We start from the raw sequence: 22586 nt of genomic DNA on the forward strand, positions 1-22586 counted from the left end.
TAGTTTCGGGCCTATCCTTCTGAGTGGCAAGTCCAGGATATTCAAGCTACAGATGTTTCAGCCTCCAGCTTGGATTTCGGTGAAACTGACTCTGAGCCTCTTGGCCTTCAGCATCCTGCTTGTGACATATACCAGCTCTGCAATGAGACTCGAGAACTACCTCTCTGACATGATCCAGATTTCAGAGGGAACTGCAAAAGACCTGCAGTGGTGGCTAATGAACCGCAATTGCATCAGCGGCAGTCGCCTCTCACTTCCCCAACCAGATCTGACTGTAGTGACAGATGGGCTGGGGTGGCCATTTGGGAGAAGTAGAGATTAGAGGACTCTAATCTCTAGCAGAATCCGGGCCCCACATCAACCTTTTAGAGCACCAGGCCATCCGTTTGGCAGTGAAAGCCTTTCTCCTTTCAATCAGGGGAAGGCGGGTACAGGTGTTCATGTACAAGACCACCACCATATGGTACTGCAACAAGCAGGGTGGGATGAGATCGTGGACCCTTTGTCAAGAGGCACTGCACTTCTGGGCATGTCTGGAACTCAAGCACATGTCCTTAGTTGTTCAACGTCTGGCGGGTTCTCTGGACACCAGAACGGGCAAACTCAGCTCTTGATGCATAGCAGATCGCAACTGGTGTCTCCTTCCGGAAATGGTGGTAAGTCTTGTTTAAGAGTGAGGCAAGCCTTGGTTAGATCTGTTTGCTTTCTCAGAGAATGCGCAATGTCAGCAGTTTTGTGTGCTGGAGTATCCAAGGGACTCTTGCTCAGAGACTCTTTTCTTCGCGAATGGAGCTCCGGCCTCCTGTATGCTTTTCTGCCAATACCCCTCTTTCCCAGAGGTCACAAGGAGATAACGAATGACGGGCCCAAGTCATTCTTGTGGCTTCAGATTGGGCACAGATAGTCAGGTATCCTGAGTGGTTGAGCATGAGCATCAGGCCTTAAATCAGGCTGCCTCTTCAGGAGAATCTTCTGTTGCAGCAACATGTCAGGGTTCTGCACCCCAACCTAGAAACGTTTTGCCTTCATGCGTGGAGATGGAGCTGTTGACAGCTTTTGACCTTCCACCCAAAGTCTGCAATGTTATTTTGGCAGCCACGAAAATGGTATACGCATGCCTTTGTTGCAAGTTTGTAGCATGGTGAACAGATAAACATGTTGATCCTCTATCTGTACCCCCTTTCCCAAGTTCTTCTGTTTATTCCCTCCTAGGCCCAGCAGGGTTCTGCTTTGAGCATATCAAAAGGTTGATAAACAGAAGCAAAAAGGAGCATATTATTACTATATGTATACTTAATTGTAAGTGCAATAAGATGCATTAATCAATCGTATCTAATTCTATTCATCAAGGCGTCTTGTTCGTCTATTTCAAGTCCATTTTATTGAAGTCATATTACCAGAGTACATCAGCCCAGCCAAAGCGCTTTGTCCAACAGGACTTCATCAAGGTTGGAAATACGCTTTTTCAATAAATAAACTGTCTTCATGCTGTAGTAAAAAATGGGTGAATAGAATCTCAAGCACGTTCACAGATCGGCTACTCGTTATTTGGAATTCTGACTCGAATGAGGCTGATCACAACAGAGGGTACTATACCTTGTAAACCCATTACTACTGCATGAAGACACTTTGTTTATTGGGAGAACATATCCATCCTTTTGGTGGCACTACTTCATTTTATGAGGCCACTACGTACACACTTATTAATACCTTTTTCACCCTCTCTTGGTCCTGAAGAAGCGCTAGGGATCTCCTCTTGAGGCCACGTAAATGGTGAAACATGTCGACCTAATGCCTCTCACTTTCATAAATGCACACTTTCCTTTAGCTACTGAGGACCATAACTACCCTTGAGCAGCACTCAACCTTTTGGTTTATTAACCATGACCGAGGGATTTCTTTTATTAAGTTCATTCATTCTAGATACCCTCCAGTCATCTTTTTAACTTACAACTCACCTATCACAGAACTAGCACTGACCCGTATACACCATACGGCTTGATAGCCAACAGATCTCCGATAAAGCGACCCTTTGTGGGACCCGTAGGGCACTGCAGTGCCGACACGACGAAGAGCACTGCCCTATGATGAAGCATGACATCCTTCTGTGTGTGTGTGAGGGCATCAAGTAAAAGTCTCTCCCACTTCCCCTCCTTCTGAAACGACCTGTCCCACACTTTTTTTTAGGAATAACGACTCTCTTTAGTGAGTGACTCATTACTCTGGAGCACGAAGCACTGGACCTTCATTTAGCTCCCTGCCCCCGTCATTCCTTATTTTGGTATTCTGTAGGAAGTATTGTTCTCAGCCATCTATAAAAAAAATTAACTGGCTCTGGAAGGCAAACTGCCAGTAGAAGATACGGTGGAAAGTAGTGCCTCCAAGGTTTTAAATATACAGTCTGCTTTTTACCCTTTACCTGTAATGTAGGCCTATGTGACTAAGTTCTACCTTCATGTACACTTTGTAACCAGATAGCCTTCCAATATAGATGCTGCAGTGCAATCTTTTCTAATATTCTAAAGCCTAATATGCATGGACAGAGACTCTGCTGCTTTCCATGGAAGAAAATATGCGAAAAGATGTTCTGGGGTCTGCGATATGCGGCGGAGAATATTCTAGTGTTTATTACTTCAATGAAGATACCTGTGAGTCAGAAAAAGGACGAGGGGCATGGAACCTTTTCTTCTCCTTTAAAAGGGTGGCCGTACTTACACGTAACTAACCTTTGCATCTTGACAATTAGTTATGTGTCAGTGTTGTGAATTGTATGAAGAACTTTTAAAAAGTGTGAACATTAGTAGGGCGGATCATAAAAATGACAATTTTTCTTAAAGCGCTTTACTTATTTAGGATTCTCCCAAATGTGAATCCCCATCCTTTTTTTCTTGTCTAAATTTTGCCCTATGTACTTTTATTAGGTGTTGTAAAGGAACAAGACGTGCCTCATATTGCGCAGCTTTGACATGTACAAAGATGCTGGGCCATCCCAATTTTATTACTGAGTGGGCTTGATCCACTTGATGAATTATCTTATAGTGTCCATAACTTCTTTTGCCTGGTATATAGATGAATATATTTGCCGAAAACCATACGTTTTAATTAAATGCATTGTACCACAATTTCAACAAAAGCATGTTAAACAAAAATATCTGCTAGACCTTCTTTCGATATTGAACATAATATTAGCAAAATATGAATGTTTTGGCCATCTGAATCTAATATGAGGTGGACTGATCCGAAACAATCAGTCTCCATCAGTTTTTTTGCTACTTCATTGTATATGAAATATGTGCCATTTCAAAGCTACAGTTGCTGCTAAAAGTTTCAGGAGTTCAGGTGATTTCCAGGTGTAAATGGTATCACTTTACAAAAACATTGTAGGCTCATGGGCAAAATAAATGTTCTGTATGGCCTGCACATTACTCAACAATAGGTCAAAATGAAAGCTTCTGTACCTCACTTGGAACCATGAATTTATTATAGTTTTCTGTATGTCTTGTTTATTGTTACTTATGATAAAAACCTCAATAAAATATTTTGAACTCAAAATGAAAGCTTCTTATAGCTTATTGGTTGAGAGGTGCTTGGGTGATTTAGTAGTCAAACAAGTGGTCTGGCTGGCTGGGAGCTAGGGGCTGTTTTAGATAGCTACACCAGGCTTCAGCTATTCTCAGATATAAACTTTATGTCGCAGTGTTTTTCATTCCGGGAAAAATGCTTTATTATTTTGTGGGCAGACGTGTTTCTTCTTTTCAATCTGCCTTATTTTGTAGGAGATGATTTTTCAAGTACAGTTGACAATTACAGTTTTCAGGCAATTGTTTACAACCAAGTTCCTTCTGTAGAAGCCTGGTGAAGAATTTGTCTCTAAAAATAAGAGAAATGTACATTTACACAGAAAAGAAGGACCTCTTATCTGAAATGAATCTCTGTTCAGAGCTGCTTTCAGCTGTTTTCGCTTGTTTGTTACATTTTCATGCAATCTCGGATCAACCATTGTTGATACCTTGCCTGAGTGAGGAAAACCAGTTACTAGTAACTGGAATATATTGAAAGAGATGATTACGAAGGAATCCGCATAGTTTGCGGAGTACCCCCGCTCACTTTGACCTTCAAGGATGGTGGCTCTCTGACTGGGTCAGCCACCTGAGTCCTTTTCCCCTCTCTGGATACATAAGTACTATGTCTTTGCTTTTGTTTTTATTCATCCTCATGTACAGCGATGTTTTGTGATTCATTTTCTTTTCCTTTGTGTATGTAAAGCGCTCTGATCCCCACGGATCTAGCTAGCATTATTTAAAACTTTATAATTAAAATGTCATGTTAATAGTGTTCCCTTTACCTTGTAACTAGCGGCTCAGCCAGTGTGAGTGTTCTTTGTGGAATGTTGACATGAGTGGAATGTTTGGGTGCCTGGTGTGAGTGAGACAGTTCGAAGATGGGCTGAGAAGCTAAGCTAGCAGGCTGCTCCTGGTGGGGCTGTTACTATGGATGTTAAGAACTCAATAAATATCCAAAAGACATCGCTCGGCTACGTCTGCTCTGTCACCTCTACGCAAGGAACTAGCTTATTACATATGCTTATATGAAAGATAAGATAATCAAAGTCCTTTGGGTGTTGCAAATAAAGATCCTTTTTTAACCCATACTGTGCACTCCCTTCCTGGTGCTGCGCACGACCGTTGGCCGACGCAGCCCCGCCCACCTAATAGAATGACCTCACAGAGCCTCGGTAAACGGGTTAAAAACCTGAGCTGATGACTGTGTTCTGTAGTGCTAGATGGCAAAGGAGGAGCTTTAGTGTGTTTAGATTAGGAAGAATAGATTTTGTCGATAGTTCAGTGGCAAAAGGGTGAGGCAGGTGTGGGAGAAAAGTTACTGGATATTTAGCAGAAACCAAGTCGTCTTATGTTATAGCAGACATCGTCTTGTCCTGACTGTAATATCCCTTGGAGGGTAGCAGCAATCTCTTATATGAACTGTTAGATGCTGTGTGACACAGAAAGTGACCAGACTGGATTAAAGTGAAAACTAGTGCTACTCTGTTGTAGCGCTGTAGGCTAACATGCAGAAGGCTTTGGATGGAGTGTTTTAGTCCCTAAGTGAAGCAGTGTTTAAAGGCAGACTCTCTCTGCAGTGTAGCTGGTGTGCTGTAACACTGAGATATAGCCTGTTCTGTGCTCACAATTGCTTATACAAACATGTTGAAATGCTTTGCCTCTGATCATTTGAAAAACTTTTTTAGTGTTCTACACCCTGCTAAACATATGAGCCAGGTACTGAAATATAGAAAGAAACGACCTGTTAAACACAGGCTTTTGGTCTCACACTTTCTCAGGCCTTGCCCCATATCTGTGCTGTGGTAGTACAGAGAACTGAGTGAAGCAGCATGTCTAGGATAGTGTAATAGCAAATGCCTAAATGCTGATATAGAGATCAACTTCTTCACATGTCTCGTTTTCAGCCAACAATCAAATATGACAGCCAACCCGACTTTGTGACTGCCACTGGTGGAACCTTACATATGTATCAGCTAGAGGGACTGAACTGGTTGCGCTTTTCCTGGGCGCAGGGCACTGATACAATCCTGGCTGATGAAATGGGGCTCGGCAAGACTATACAGACGATCGTCTTTCTGTATTCCCTTTACAAAGAGGTAAGGAAGAGATGCTTCCAGCTGTCTATATATTTCCCAATGATTCACAAATGACAAAGATAAGCCCCCTTCATGTTCACGGTGTGTATTTAATAGTCGAATGTGATATCTTATTTTCTTTTAAGTAGTGAAGAAGCACTTTTTAATCAAGAGAAGGTTGGCTTAGTAGTTTTTTTTGCATATCCTTCTGGTTTTTGTTTCATTCTCTGCTTTTTAAAGGAACAACCAAATCTCAAAGTTATCGCTCAATTTAAAGCATCACTCTTAAGCTGTATCATTTTTCATTTTTAATTCCCATTTTCAAATCTCATTTTTTAATGTGTTAATGCCTTTGTTTTTTCTATCTCTCACATAATCCCCCTTGACTTCATCCATCCATTTTTCTCTTTTGTTCCAAATTACTTTTCTTCCATCACACCCTTTTAATGTTTCTATTTGCTATAATTTACTTCATATTCCTTTCGTTCTCTTGCATGGCCATTCTTCATTTTGTCTGCTTTCCTCTCCGATGCTTGTTTATGCCCATCTTGGTACCTCCTTTCTTTCTTTCATCTGTGTTTCTGCTGCATTTCCTCTTTCTTACAGGGACATACCAAAGGACCATTTCTGGTCAGTGCTCCCCTCTCTACCATCATCAACTGGGAGCGTGAATTCCAGATGTGGGCTCCATATTTTTACGTGGTGACCTACACAGGTGACAAAGACAGCCGAGCTATCATTCGGGAGAACGAGTTTTCCTTCGAGGACAATGCTATGAAGGGTGGGAAGAAAGCCTTCAAGATGAAGGTAATTTTATAGTTCTAATTTGTGAAAAAGTATGCTCATCCATTCGAGAAGCTACAGTATCTAATGCTTTTAAATCCATGTACATTTTTTGAATCTACCTATGTGAACTTTTAGGTGCCTCAAAGCAAATTGCATGATTGCCAAAGGGATGTTTTCAATGTTTATTGAACCAACATGATTCTTGTATAGAATACATGTGCAGCAAAGATCAATTGACATAAGCAGATAGAAGTTATTAGAAGGAGCAAGACAGTGAACAATACAAAAATGTTCCACCATTTTGCTGAAACACTGTATATATGCAAACAAATGAGATAATATAACAATCTGGTGTACTCCTACTATGCAGACCATGGCCTGTGTGTCTAGGGTGTATGTGTATGTTCTGCCAAGAATCCCCTTACTGGATGATCCAACCCCATTACCTGGTGGATAAGCATGTAGGACCCCCTACTATCGGTGTCATTGCCAGCCAGGGTTCAGGGGTGTGTCCTTGTTTTACTAGTTCAATGGGGAATAGTTATTTGGGTCCATTGAGGCCTTCTGTGCTGTAACCAATATCTCAGTGTGTAGGCCTGGATGCACTAAAACATTTTTAAAAAAATTGTTTATAAAAAAGAATGTAGGACCCGTCTTGGTCAAAGGCTGGACACCCTTCATGGAGATGTTAATCAGCTGCTGGGCAAAAGTGTCAGCCTTTAGAGACCTCTCGATGTGAGCAGAAGGGCCTTCTCCACCAACACCTGGAAACAGATGTTTCTTTATACCCAAATGTATCCTTGCCTTTCGGTGTGTTACTGACAGCTGTGTTGCCATATGAATGAAAATAACAAGCACATTGCACAACGTATGTGTAGGCCTTGCACATATTGTCAAGGCAATACAATAGTATTCTTGCAAAATTGACTCATGTAAGCCAGGTTAGTGTTACTAGGAAACTAACCCCAAGTGTCACGAATGCAAATGTGTGTCAAAAGTCGATATGAGAAAGTGAAGGCAACTTTAGGAAAGACCAGTGTTCATGTCAAATGGCAATGTTTTCTTCAGGCCTAACTGGGACACATGACAGAACCCTCTTGAAGGACTTAGTACATATACTATAGGAACTTTCTATGCTTCCTACTCATACTGCACAAAAGCCTTTATTAGTGCCTAGACAGACATCAATGTCACAATAAGAAAGAGGCCTCCAAGACCGTTTGTGGCTCCAATTATTCCAATAGTGATTCCGCTGACATGCACTTTTCCACTTCTGGCATGATACATTGATATAGATTAGCCTCTATGAAAAGTTATCAGCAAAAGGTCTCAATCTGCAATTGTACACCACTATAGGGATCTTCTTCCTGTATTTTGACATCTTTCCGAAGCTCTGCTTCAAGAGTCCTTAAGGTTGATGATATCACATCGGTCCATGATTATTGTTCCAGGTAGTCAATAAATTCAATACACTTCAAGAAGTTCCGAAGTCATCTGCCTCATATTATGGAAACCCTCTAACCTAGAGTTTACTTATACCCTAACTGACTCGGGTCCCAGGTTTGCTTGAGCTGGCTGAAACTACTTCTTACTCCAGCAACTCTAGCCCACTCCTTAGATGCTGGAAAAGTACAAACCTTCCCAGTCTGAGTCATAGTCTTGCCAGTCAGTAGAAGATACAGTTGTGTAGCAAAAGCCTCCAGAGACCCTGCAGTACATGGCCCACGAGCTCCGAGGAACCCCACCGGCACTGGCAGGCCCCTGGCCTGAGAGCTTCGGATTAGGTTCAGGCTGTAGGGCCCCCCTGCATGTGCTTTGCAGGGATGGCCCCCTGAAGTTTTGTTATGCTACTGAGAAGATAAACCACCAGCGCAGAGATGTATGCACTACTGATAGGTTAAGAGGAAAGGGTAACTGCATTAGGGAAGAAAATAAGTGGCACGGCAGCTCCAACTTTTCAAACAACCAGCATGACTGCCCTTTTAAGCAGAAATGACAGAGTGTTATGGGATTGTCTCCAGCGGTTTGCAAATGACCTGCCTGATGTGATGGTTCAAGAAGGTTTTCTCCTTTCAATTCTGGAGACAGTCATCTTACTCCACAGAATGTGGCTCTATTCATGCCAAGGAAGAGGTACCAGATAAAGCCAAACACCAGAGGGAAAAGGGAATAGGACAAAGAGAAAGAGATACACACAGATCTTCTTTAGCTTTGCTTTCTCAAGTGTTACTTCTCTGTTTACAGCAAGAGTATTAATAAAATGAAATGTTTAATCTAAACGTCAAGTGCCCTGAGACTATGTTAATATCAAGTTGCTTGATGTAGGTCTGTATGGTTGTATGACGTTACAACGCATGCTTTTACAACACATACCTTTACAACACATTTTTTACAACGCAACATCCATTACAACGCATTCTATTACAACGCATGCCATTACAACAAATTTTTAAAAACTACCTTTACAACGCATTCCATTACAACGCATACCAGTACGTTTCATGTATGGTAAGTATTGGATAGTGTAGGGGTAAAAATTACTATTCTAACTCCAGGGGGTGCAACAGTAGGGTAAGTGTTGGATAGTGTAAGGGTACTATGCGTTGTGATGGTATGCGTTGTAATGGTATGCGTTGTAATGACTGCGTTGTAATGACATGCGTTTAGTGTCATGCGTTGTAATGGTTGCATTGTAATGGCATGCGATGTAATGGATGTTGCGTTGTAAAAGTTTCGTTGTAATGGTAGTGCGTTGTAAAAGTTGCGTAGTAAAGGTTGTTTCCCGGTCTGTATATCCGATTTGGCCTAATATTTGCCTAGGGTTGTTCTTTTCTCAAATACAGCAAGAGTATACACAGAAACCGTCCATTAATGGAATGCCTCACTGCTTCGTGTCGCTCAGTTTTTTCCCAGTGCCAGCACACCACGCATGGTGTACCTGTAGCACCTTAGAAATAACATTTCATTCAAAGGCAGGCTAAAGTCAAGCAGAGCCATTAAATCCAGTATCCAGCTTACAGATAAAGGCTTTTCCGAGCAAGAAAGGAAAATGGGAGGAAACACAGCAATAGGACAAAGCCAAAAGGGAAATTTAAATAGCAAGGTCAGCATAACAGTCAAAGAGGTCAGTTAATTCAGTAACTGCAAAAGAGAAAAATAGCAAAGGCGTGGGTACTAACTGCAAGTCGAAAGCCAATACAACACAGAGAGTTGCCAGCTCCTTCCTTAAGCCTTCATGTTGTTTATATCCTGACGCTGCCTTTCATGTCCTGGAAGTCCCACCCATGTCCCAGCCTGACTTGCTACTGATGGTGCCCCAGCCGCCAAAGGCAGGTCAACCACATTCGTAAAGGTCCTCATAGGTCTGGCGTTGCCATCCTCAAAGCCTAGAGACCTTGTTCTTTCCTGACATTCTGATGCTTCTTTTCATGCTCTGCATTTGTTGGCCAGCATGAAGTGATGCAGACGATGACAACATGGGCGTCCGCAGAAATTTTTCCAGGGGGGGGGGGGGGGGCAAAATGTTAATGTTATCACCATCCTCCAACATGATTTGTGCCAGATGGGGCACACAAAACACTGGGGCGCAGAACTAGGATAGACTCAATTAAATGCCAGGAATCCAGGACATGTGACTGACCCTGCCACGGGCCAACAAACACCACCTGTAGGGAAAACGCTAAACTTTCTGACAAGGTGCTTTATCTCTGTCTGCTAGGTGTGCAGACATCTGGGTCCTCGATCCAACACCAATCAAGGTTGTCTTCAGCAAGATTCAATTTTTATCAGAATACTTTAAAACAGCCTATGATTAAAGCACCAGATTAAATATACTGTATGCACAGTTTATGTTAGGGATTATTTGTAGCACACATATTTACCAATATTGGCTTCTTGGTGCTAGAATTCATGATAACTTTTATCCAAAGTTAAAGCACAACGTCAAAGTTAGTTATAAATAATGCAGAAATCACACATGCTAGTGATTTGACAGTGGGTGCTCCCTTTACTAGAATTCCCCGGGCATTGCTAAATTTTACACACATTCAATTAATTTATACAAAATAAAATTTATAGGTCCAAATGTTAGCTATATTTTTTAAAAGAAACTTAGAGTCCCTCTACGTGTAGTCAATGTCAAACTGACATCGTGCGCACGTTTAGGGATACAATAAAGGCCAGCTCCTTTATGTGGAAGCCCGGCACCATAAATGTGTGGCACATGCTGCGTCCGCAGTTGCGCCACATCACAGGTCCAGGGAGGCTGAGTCTTACACAGTGGTCGAAGTGGGGCAAAAAAGTAGGGTAACAGTGGATGGAGAATCAGAGGGCGGGAATAACCCAAGGATTGGATCTGTGAGTGGAGCCAGAGGTGTGGCTAGAATGAACAGACATCCCAATTTTTAGTATTTATTTGGCATTTCACTGCCCAGTTTAATCAACCAATGGATACACATGATTATTTAAGGTTATAATGAGTTATTGACATTAAAATATATTCATTAAGTGGGATATGCTTCTAATCACAGAATGTACCAAATATGATAAAATGTGGAAACACAAGCACTTTGTCTCCGAACCATGGAGTTTCTATCATCAGCACTTCACCCTTTTTCAACAACAGCAGTTCAAACATGAATGGCAAAATATCCTAGTTCGCAAATGTTTTCTCTAAAATTATGGCTCTGCCATATTTGCCTCATAATGCAAGATCTGCTGCATGATCTGACCATTTAAACTAATAAATTGTTTGTAGCTCAAACATATCAAAAGTTAATATAAAATGTGACTTGTGTTGCTGCGGAGTGGATGACCTATTGTAAAGGTTGACTGGTCACCTTTCTCACTGCTGCATTTGTATGTTACACTGGTACTAATTAGGCAAAATCTTTCCAGAGACTGTTAGCATGTGTACACACGTCAAAATAATAAAATATCTGAAAATATACTCCATTACGCTGCAGCCTTTTTTTAAATGCATAATTTAGTCAACACATAACGCTTGAATTTATACCTTGCAGTTTGTATGCAGCTCTTAGATGACAGTTAATAGCCCACTGTTCTAAGTTATGATTTTAACTTTTAAACTGCAAGTAACAAAAGGATCTCTGACAAAAGCAGTAGCCCACTGACCTATTTACATTATGTGCACCTTGTGATCCGCATGGCGCATGTTCTTTGCAGCCGGTACATTAACCATCTTAGCTACCTTTCCATTAATCAAAACTTCCACTAGACAAAATTCTGCTCTCTCTCTAGAAAGAACATTAATCACCAGAGTCATCATGACATTTTTATTGTTGCCGAAAATTGCTGGAAGCCAGGAAGGAGGCAGCAAGCGTTTTTAAAACCATATTATACTTGCAAACATGATGCCTTCACCTAAAGTCAGCACCCTGTGCGGTCACACTGGTTGCACCGCCCTAGAGCTGGCCCTTCTCAAGGGTCCTGTGACCTCAGTGACTGCTGTTCTAGGGTGTGCTGCCCGCAGGATACCTGCCCGCAAGACTGGAGGTGAACTTCAGTATGGATAGTGGTGGACAAGCCTTGAAGGTTAACCTACACTTGTCATGCTTGGGTCCACCTGCTGGTACGAAGACACCAGGACTTCTAAGGTGTTGCGAAGCCTTCTAAGGTCTAGCATGTGATTGTGCTCTCGCAGGAGAGTGGTCTGGTGGGCTGGTTATTAAGGCTGAACCTGGTTCCCAGTTCCAAATTCAGCAGCTCTGACCATAGTGCCACATCCTCTCCCCCACTGAGAAAAACTCCCACTGTTTTCAACTATAACCCAATTGTTGCCCGCTATAAACACCTGGATGCGCAATTTAAATTACGCACTAGACAAGAGCAATATGCGGCCTACAAAAAAAAAAGGAACAACAACATCCTGGAAGAAGCAAACACTTATAGGGAATGCAAAATTTAGCAAACCATGGGAAATGTAAGCAGGAACAACATGTTTACCTTAATGCTTTTACACTCACTATTCAGAAATCAGTGAGTGCTTTTGCCTGAAAAGTTAAGGACACGACTACAGGGCCCTGCATGGACCCATTTCAATGGCCATTGCTTATATCCTTACAAAACGTAAGCAGTAGGGTAAAAAGACCACATCCCTGGACGCAGAGCCGCAGCACACATTTTGTTTTCCAATCCACACATTTTGGTACCTCCAGGATTGGTGCACTAGTTCCAAGTCCAGGGAAAACAAAGACAAGAAAACAAAAATAGCGCTTCACTGGCAAACAATGTAAAAGTGGCGCTAATTTGTTTCAGTGTGAATAAAATCAGTTTGGTCAGTTTGCTACCACTCTGTCTTACTTTATGTAGTTATTTATCTATTTTTCATATTTTTACCCTTTTATTCCCAATGCTGCACTTTGGAATTAAAATGTTAGAAAAATAATAAATTTCTAGCAAAAGCGTCTTTCTTTTTTGTTGGATCCATTTCACAGGGAAGCAAATAAAAGAAAGGAGAGGAAAGAGAGTGAGAACCCCGTCTTGAAGTCATGGTTTTCATGGGCGTCCGCAGGGGGGGCAAGGAGGGTCGCTCCAGGGGGGGGGGGCATGCTCCCCACCTTGCCCCCCCTGCGGACGCCCATGGATGACAAGTGAAGCGGAGGCATTGAAAGGAGTTTGTTTAGAGAAAAAGAAAAATCTTTAAGATAACCATTATTGTTTGGGTCAGACCCCTCCTTGGTCCTCTTAGCCACGGCAATATCAACAGTGCCAGGGGCACTACCAAAGGAGGCGAGGATGTAGAAACAGGTATATTTGGCCACCCTCCTCTAATTCATTGGATCAGCTTCTATCTGGAAGCAGACAATGGCTTTTTCCTCCCCTTCTTTGTTATTCTCATCATTTAGGAGGGTGGTGTATAATATTTAAAAAGCGGGCCATGACATTGGAAACGACATGTAGATGATGTAGAAGATGGATGCATATTGTGTGATTTGGGAACTTTATTCACTTTTATTTTGTGTGATCTGTTAGTAATCTTTTTTTACCTTGTGCTTTTATGGTCTTTTTAACCAAATAAAGATTATTTGATGATGATTCACTGCAAAGCACCTCTACCTTTAATGCCACTGATACCAGCTCCAAGGTATCATCTATTTGGGTTGCGCATAGAGACAGCATCTCTATTGAATTTGTGGGTGATAGAACTATTTCTCCTTTAGGGGCTTTATATTGATAGTCGTAACCAGTGAATACTCCTGTTCATGTGCCTGGATTCTGAATCACTTTTTCCACAGCTAGATTTGATGTAGTATCTGTTACTCATGACTTTGGGAAGGCCAGAAAGTACATGTAACATAAAATTAAACTTTAGCAGCCTAGAAAATGCTATATTGCTAATTGCATTAATTTACTTTAAAAGATGGAATAAAATACATCAAGCCCTAAAATGTCATTAAATAAAAGAAAAGAGATGTATTAAAAACATCTCTTGCATGGTCTTTTTTAAATTTTAATTGAATTGAATGGAAGGGGAAGGTAGGGTATTGTAACTGTTGAGGCTTGCAGTAGTGTAAGAAAGACAATACAACACTGCGCCTTTATGGGCACCCTGACCTCCAGTGCCCCATAATGCCCTTTAGGTGGCAGTTGAGTCAGTTATTTTTTTTTGCTCCTGTTGTCAGGTCTTTGGAGTACTGAACTTGGCATTCTTACTACGTTCTTTCTCTTAAAATCAATCCAAAACTGTTTTAAAAGTGCTTCACTCAACGTCCTTTAGTACTGAGAGTTTATTCTGTAATTTCCTGACTATAAATATTTTTCTTTTTGCACAAATTCATCTGTTTTTCCACTGCCCAGATTGTGTCCGAGCAAATTACCAAAGCCGACCCTCACAGGATCTGTATCCTATGTTTGTCAGATTCTTGTGACCCCAGAAACTTTTGTCCTTGCAGCACCCTGTCCAGGCGCACCTGAAAGAGCATAAGAAGATTCCCCTGCATGGCCAAGAAGAAAGGCAAAAAAGGAAATAATGTATTGCTGGAGAGACATCTGAGGGAGGAGGAGATACTCTCTCTCTACCAGTGCCCCATCTCATCCTCTCAGAATTCCCACAGTGGGAGATCCAAAAATAGAAGACAAGGTGAGGAATGATGTCCCTGGTATCAAGAGGAGGTATAGTACCTACTTGTTTACCATTGAGAGATGAGGCAACGTTAAGGACTCATATGACGTTGACGAGAAAGAAACCATCAGCGTTGGAGAGTCGAGTCATTTGATTTTGAGACACTCTACACTGCAGAAAACAAGATGTCAGAGTGGCTTTTGTGGATGAAAGCATGTAGTATTCAATTAACTCTGAGCACTCCATGGCTTTCTTATATTCCAGACTGGCTTCTCCAGTCATCATACTCTCCTTCTTCATCTGCAAAACCACCTCCTCAGCCATCTGCAAAGTGTCCCTATCCGCCTCCGCCTCCACCAATAATTCCTGTGGAAATTTCTCCAGTCATGCCTTTTGGGCTACCACAAACACCTGCTTCAGTGACAACTATACCAAGACATTAAAAGTCTTTCTTGTTCCAGACATACCAGACCCCTCCATAGGTCTAGGTCAAAGTTGCGGTGTCATCATACTAATATCATTCCTGGTCTCCCAGACGGTCTCGTTCAAGATGTAGACGGGATTCCCCATCCTGATCAAGGTCTTCAAGATCTTATCACACAACCACATCCATTTGCCATTCCTCACTTACTCTTGCAGATTCTCCTACAGTGAGGATACCTCCTGTGGATGACAGCAGTCCTTTCTAGGTGGTCCTTAGAAGAGTTGCCAACAAGTTGAACATCCCTCTCTCGGCAACTACTGCCTCTATGTCTGTAATTCTTTAGACAATGCACCAATGATCTCAAGGTCAATGCTTCCTCTGGTCCCAGGTCTCATTGAACTGGCCATGGATCTTTTCTTGACTCTGCCCTCTGTCAAAGCATCTCCTTCTTGTCTACAGAAGAAATACAGACCACCTGACCAGTATCCTTTGTTCCTCCCCACAGATCCTCCACTGTACTCTTTGACAGTCTCAGCCACTCACAAACTTCACGCCAAGGCTCCACAGTCTACAGTTTCTCCTGACAAAGGCAGCAAAAAATGGATTCAGCAGGAAGGAAGTACATGGCATGTCCACATCCACTATGAAAGCAGTAAGTGCATCTGCACTCCTAGAGAGGAACAATAGGCAGTCAGTTCATGCACTACCTGCCAAGAGACAGACGTGAAGACTTCAATGAGTTCATAAATTAAGTAATGAAGATCTCCAACCCTGTCATCAGGGCTGCAATGGATACATCCCTTCTAGCAGTCCATGGATATTGTCCAATTTTGGCCTTATGTTGCTCAAATTATCTCAGTCTCACAGGACTAAATACCTGAGGTACATCTCACATTACTAGACACTCTGCAGGTGGTCGGATACTTGAAACATTCCTTGAAACACTATGACCACCAATATCACCCTTAGAGGGTCCAAACCCCTCACTGGCCTCAAGGTCAACAACATTAACGGCAGAGGCATCAATGGCAAAGGCCTCATGTGCAATTATTTACCAACACATCCACAAAGGACAAGGAGCACTTTCGGGTTCCACTTGCAATTATATTTCCTCCAAAAAACCCGTTTCGTCGCACTGCCTTTTTCTATTCTGGTGAGTAAACCAAGTCTCTGTTCATGACTCCTTAAGTACAAGCATTCCCCTGACCATTGGACAGCGTTTAGTGATCACTGAAAGGGGACTACATTTATTTTATTTATAAAGTTTTGTTTAGCGTAAACTTGACCCTAATGAGTATGAATCACTGACAAAATATCAACGTTGAAAATATCGACCTACAGGAATATCGATGCATAAATATCAAATGCAAGAATATCGACATCCTTTCTACTACATGGCAAGTACAAAAAGATCGGAAAAAATATTTAGATGTTAAAAATATCGATGTTAGAAATATCATTTTTTTTCTGTAAAAATATAACTGTAAAATAAAGTAAATAACACTACTAAATAAAATAAACATAGTTAAAAATATCTAATAATGTTTAAATTTAATAAATAATACATATATATAATAATACTTTAATTAAACATTTACCGAAAATATAAACGCACTTAACAATAAGTTGTAATAATTATTTCAATAATTTATTAATTAATAAAAAATATAATAAATTACAAATACATTTACAAACATAAAACATAAACATAAATATAGAGTAAAGAATTATGTTTAATAAATTTTAAAAAATTAAATATACCTTTAATATTTTTAAAATTAATGATATACTACATTATCTAAATTTATACGAAAAAAATTAAATAACTAAATAAATAACAATACTATTCAAAATCCATAAGTAAAAAAAATACATTATTATAAATGTTGGATAGCATATAACTTAAAATTACCATTCCCACTCCAGTGAGCACAATAGTAGAGAAACCGCTGTATAAGCGTAGAGGTAAAAATTACTATTCCAACTCCAGAGAGTGCATCAGTAGAAAAAACATTGGATAGCATAGGGGTAAAAATTACTATTCTAACTTCAGAGAGTGCAACAGTAGGGAAAACATTGGATAGCGTAGGGGTAAAAATTACTATTCCAACTCCAGAGAGTGCAAAAGTAGGGAAAGCGTTGGATAGCGTAGGGACAAAAATTACTATTCCCACTCCAGAGAGTGCAACAGTAGGGAAAGTGTTGGATAGCGGGTGGGTAAAAATTACTATTCTCACTCCAGTGAGTGCAACAGTAGGGAAAACATTGGATAGCGTATGGGTAAAAATAACTATTCCCACTCCAAACAGTGCAACAGTAGGGAAAACGTTGGATAGCGTAGGGGTAAAAATTACTATTCCAACTCCAGAGAGTGCAACAGTAGGGAAAATATTAGATAGCGTATGGGTAAAAATTACTATTCCAACTCCAGAGAGTGCAACAGTAGGGAAAGCGTTGAATAGCGTATGGGTAAAAATTGCTATTCCCACTCCAGAGAGTGCAACAGTAGGGAAAGCGTTGGATAGCGTAGGGGTAAAAATGACTATTCCCACTCCAGAGAGTGCAACAGTAGGGAAAGCATTGGATAGAGTAGAAGTTAAATATAACATACTTATAAATAATTGTTGTAAATAAAATAATTAAAAATTTAATTTTAAATAACTCTATATCATTTGCAAATACCCATTAATAATGCCTAAAAACATAATTACAATTGAATAATTAATTAAAATAAATTAACAATAAATACCAATACATAATTTTTAAGAAATATAAATTATCAAATAATAAATATTGAACACTAAAATATTTTCCAAAACAAAAAACATATTAATAATTAAAAATTGATTAATATTAAAAAATGGTAAACAAAAAAAGATTTTGTAATTAATTTTTTTACCAATTAATAAAATGAATTTCCAATTAATAAAAAGTAATTAACAATTAAAAATACCAATTAAAAAAAATAATTACCAATTAAAAAATGTCATTACCAATAACAAACCTTAATTACCAATTAACAAAATTAATTAGCAACTAAAATAAATAATTACCAATTAATATTTCATTAAAAATAAAATAATTATCAATATCAATTAAAAATAAAGAATTACTTAGTTACAATTAAATTACTTCCCACCCAATTCCCCTATTAATATTTCATTAAAAATAAAATAATTATCAATATGAATTAAAAATATAGAATTACTTAATTACAATTAAATTACTTCCCACCCAATTCCCCTATAAACCCACAACCTGCTACAGAACTTAAACGCAAAAATGAATTTACAATTACTAAAAATTAATAATTAATTTACTATAGTTAAATGACTTCCCACCCTATTACCCTATAAACCCACAACCCGCCCCAGTACTAAAACATAAATTTAAATTAAATATAACATTTTTAATATATAAAAAAAGTACAGATATAATTTAAAACAAATTAAAAAAACGTAACAAAAAACATATAACACATACATATAAAATACATAATAAAATACATAACAACAAACAAATATCGATATTAGTAACATCGAAATTAGTAACATCAACATGTTGATATCGATATTACTAACTTCGATATTACTTACATCGATATAAAAAAAATCGATATTACTTACCTTAGGGTCGATATTCTGTCCAAGGATATTCTTCACCTTCGATATTTTTAACTCGATATTAATGTTGGTCGATAATTTGGAATAGATATTTTGACTGTGCACCAATGGGTATCATAGTGCTTTACATGAAGGGAGGTAGGGCATAAGTTGGACTGGCAAAGTAGTCACATATACGAGTGACAAACATAACAATGAAAATAAACAGAGTAATAAGCTTGATCTCTAATAGTAGCCCCCCTCACTAGTTGAACTGTCAGGTATTTGCCATTAGTGTGTCTAATTTCAGCATTAGACTAGAGTCAACAGTACAAAACAATGCAGTAAGTGGTTTTAGATCATTCAGTAAAGTGAACTTGTTAACCTTTGTTACCCTACAATGGCTGAATTGTAATTTATTAGTACTCATTGTTTGGTATTCTGATACAAGCATTTGAATATATAAATATCCCAGTCTAGGAGAAGACACAGGTTACTTACATGTAAATGAAGTTCTCGAGTATTGGTATCTTTCATAGATTCACTTGCAACCCACCCGCCTCCCCAACTCAGGTATACCTGTCTACAAACAATTACTTTAATACCTGTGTTACAAAATCTGAACTATGCTGGTCAGGGTGGCGCGGGGTAAAGACTCTGCTTTGCTCTGATTGCATGGGTTTCGGATCTTATATGATGGTGTCAATATGCCACTATTGTGATTATGTTAAAGTTATCTCTATGTATGTTTAACATTTTACTGCTCACTATTTTTACTGTGGGACTCCCAGCTTAATGATGGGGATGAATCAAGCATGTGAAACTATGAAGGATACCAATACTGGAGAACTTCAGTTACAGGTAAATTTTTTGTCTTTCCTGGTGCTCATGTCAGTCTAACTGGTTCTCCCGGCTTTCCCTCTGTCTCTGATGATTAACAATATCCTGATTAAAATGTCAATACCATTTCAATGCACTATGTGAGCAAACAGGGAGGTATCATATCCAGACCCCTATTTCTGGAGAATCCGAATATTCAGACATGGCTTCTAGCCAGAGGATTGATGATAGTTTCAGTCCACCTTTAAGCAGTACAAAATTACCAGAGCAACATTTTAAGCAGGTTTTACGAGTAAAACCATGAATGGGTCATAGAAGTCATTCTTTAATTTTTTTTAATAAAATGTGTTCTTTCTTATGGGATCTCCATTGATAGTCATGAGCATTTAAATAGTTCAGCCCATGTGTGGGAATCCCAGAGCACTTTTCCATAGAATATCTTCTTAAGTGTAGACGTTCGCAATTCTTCAGGAAGACCTGTAGAAACACTTAAGAAAGAACATATTATGCAGCCTATAAACACAGGCTACAGTAGCAACATTTTTCAGATTGTACTTATGAAAGGGTTAAAATACCCCTATAAATGTATAATTTTAAGTGAATATTTTATAAAACAGCTTAAATCTCTTCCAAAAAACTTGGATAGTGTAGCCCTATAGGCAACTGTTATGTGAGTTTGTGGACCGAGAGACCATCAGTATATCACCATGCCTAGCAGGTGGCATTTGACTCAGTTCTTTTGACGTGATGCGCTAGTGATAAGTAGGACCCATACTTTCTTCTGTTATGTCCACCGGGGAAGCTGGTGGGTCTCTTGTGACTTCAATGGATATTCCCCTAAGGGAACTGAGATTCCAGGTAAGAAACCGTACCTTCTCACTTAGGGGATCTCCGTTGATAGTCATAAGCATTTGAATAGAATAGCAAGCCCATCCTCACCAAAAACCCTGGAAAACAACAGAAAAGTGATGATAGGGCTGAATTAAGCAAATACATTTCTGAGGAGGGCTTGTCGTACTTGAACATCTGGTTAAGCATCCAAATCCATGTGTGCACAGATGTCCACGTAGCCGCTTCACACACCTCTGCTATAGGGACATTTCTCATCACAGCGGCAGTAGCTGCTTTGCCCCTAGTAGAATGTGCCTCAGGTCTAGCTGGCAAAGTCTTGTTGGCTTTTTGGTAGCATAAGAGTATTCAAGACACAACCCATCAGGAGATGGATTGTTTGGAAGGTACTAAACCTGTACGGAACGGTCCATAGTTGATAAACAATTGGTCCGATCTACGTATATGTCGTGTGTCTTGTCTAGACAAAACTTCACAACCCGCCTCACATCCCGGGAATGAAGAGTTGTTTCAGCCAAGGTCCTTTCACAACATTAGTTGTTAAATATTTGTCCAATGTCCAAGGTCAGATTCCTCCCTTCATAATACTGCGATTATTTGCAGTTCCTTTCGATTCCCATGGACCTTGGACATTGCGGTGACACAGTACGACCTAGCAATACATGAAATTTACTCCTTTAAAGGTGTAAAAGAAGTACAAAGCTACAGTATTAAAGTGAACAAATATTTAACAACTACTGTTGTGAAAGGACATGATTTTCTGAGAGCAAGAACAAAGCATTATGGATAATGTGGTTCACAAATGATGAACTCGTGTCAGTGGTTTAAACATTTGAGATGCGAAAAGAATGACATTTATCTGATTAACCAGTACATCAAACTTTGCCAATACTCATTGCATCATGCTTCCTTTCTCAGTGTTGATGAAGTTGACCTTTAAATTCCAAACACATGACTACTCCCTCATGTGCATATGATTAAGACTTTCGTAATGTAGAAATGCGTTATGCTGATGCTGTGCCACAATAAAAAGAACTGCTACCAAGGATTGAATGGTGGGCCTATATTTCACGTCACTGTAAGGTGCAGTGCGTGTTTTCTTATGGATGTGTATATATATATATATATATATACGAACAAAATCTTCTAACAGCACACTCCCGCTGTGGAAAAGAAGACACGGACCCAAAAGGCTGCAGTGAAGGAGATTTATTAAAACCTCACAGGTTACGCGTTTCGAGCAACTTGTGCTCTTGGTCACACACCGCGCACCTGGTCAGCAACAAATGTATACGCATTTTTTTAACGTGATGCTCCACCTCTTCTGTGAGTCACATGGTGTATAAACATAAAAAACACACTCTTGTAGTTTTTATCTACGTGCACACCACTAACAAAATATAAAAATAGTGAGTAGGGTACTAAAACACAATAGCTGCATGAATGCAAAAACTTTGATATACAACATAATGTACATAAGTAATATGAGGTCCTGGATCTGATAGATGGAGAAAACAAGTTAATCTAATTTGGGTTCAATGAAGTATTTACATGTAAAAAAAAAAATATATATATATACTATCTATATTATTTTGTACAAATATCAAAAATATGTATATATATATACACATCATCTGTCTATTTACAATCCTATATACATATTTACAAATGAAAACTCCATAGATCACTGCATTAACAATCAGGACCTTTCCTAGAATCAATGATCCATAAGAAAATGAATTAATCATAACTAGGGTGTGACGGGGTGGACTCGGGTCCGCCAGGCTTACCTGTCTCCCCTCTCTTTGAACAGCACACAGGCGCCTGGCGGGGACATACAGAACTGGAGGACACTGACACTGAAGAGGTCGAAGACCGCTGTTTCTTTAACTGGGCGGAGCTGGACAGCGAGAGCCTCACCGGACACGCCTCCGGGACTCAGGTAAAAGCCGCCCAGGAACACAGTCAGGTGTGTTATACACTCGGAGGCGAGGGAGACGGCGAGCGAAGAGAAGGAGAGGACGAGAGGAGATCGGGAGCGGAGGAAGAGGAGAGTCGGGAGCGGAGTCGAGCGGAGGACGAGGAGAGTCGGGAGTGGAGCGGAGCGGACGTAGACGGAGAGGAGAAGTGGGAACATCGGAGGCAGGAGACGGGAAAGGACCAGAGACGGGATACGGAAGTCGGACCAGCCGAGAGAGGAAGACGGAGAAAGCCAGGAGGCCAACGGGAAAGCTCTTCGCCCAGCCACACTTCATCGAGGGAAGTGTGGCTACCTGAGGTACGGTCACGGCTTGCGGGCTGGGCGGGCTTTAAGTGGGCGAAACCGCCATAGGAGTATTACACTCACACCCTGTGCACTACCCC

The 22586-nt window shown here is 40.1% G+C and overlaps 1 protein-coding gene across 3 annotated transcripts in view; it reads left to right on the forward strand.

The window, feature by feature from the left end:
• Window positions 1-22586, forward strand: part of CHD3 (chromodomain helicase DNA binding protein 3) — an 813321-nt gene that overhangs the window by 289200 nt on the left and 501535 nt on the right. For all 3 annotated transcript variants that reach the window (XM_086946072.1, XM_086946074.1, XM_086946073.1), the window contains exons 14-15: window positions 5468-5659; window positions 6245-6445. In XM_086946072.1, coding sequence (XP_086802198.1) covers window positions 5468-5659; window positions 6245-6445 — 393 coding nt within the window. The remainder of the gene's footprint in view (window positions 1-5467; window positions 5660-6244; window positions 6446-22586) is intronic.

The sequence above is a fragment of the Lissotriton vulgaris genome, chromosome 12 (assembly GCF_964263255.1).
Source record: "Lissotriton vulgaris chromosome 12, aLisVul1.2, whole genome shotgun sequence".
Lineage (NCBI taxonomy): Eukaryota > Metazoa > Chordata > Amphibia > Caudata > Salamandridae > Lissotriton > Lissotriton vulgaris.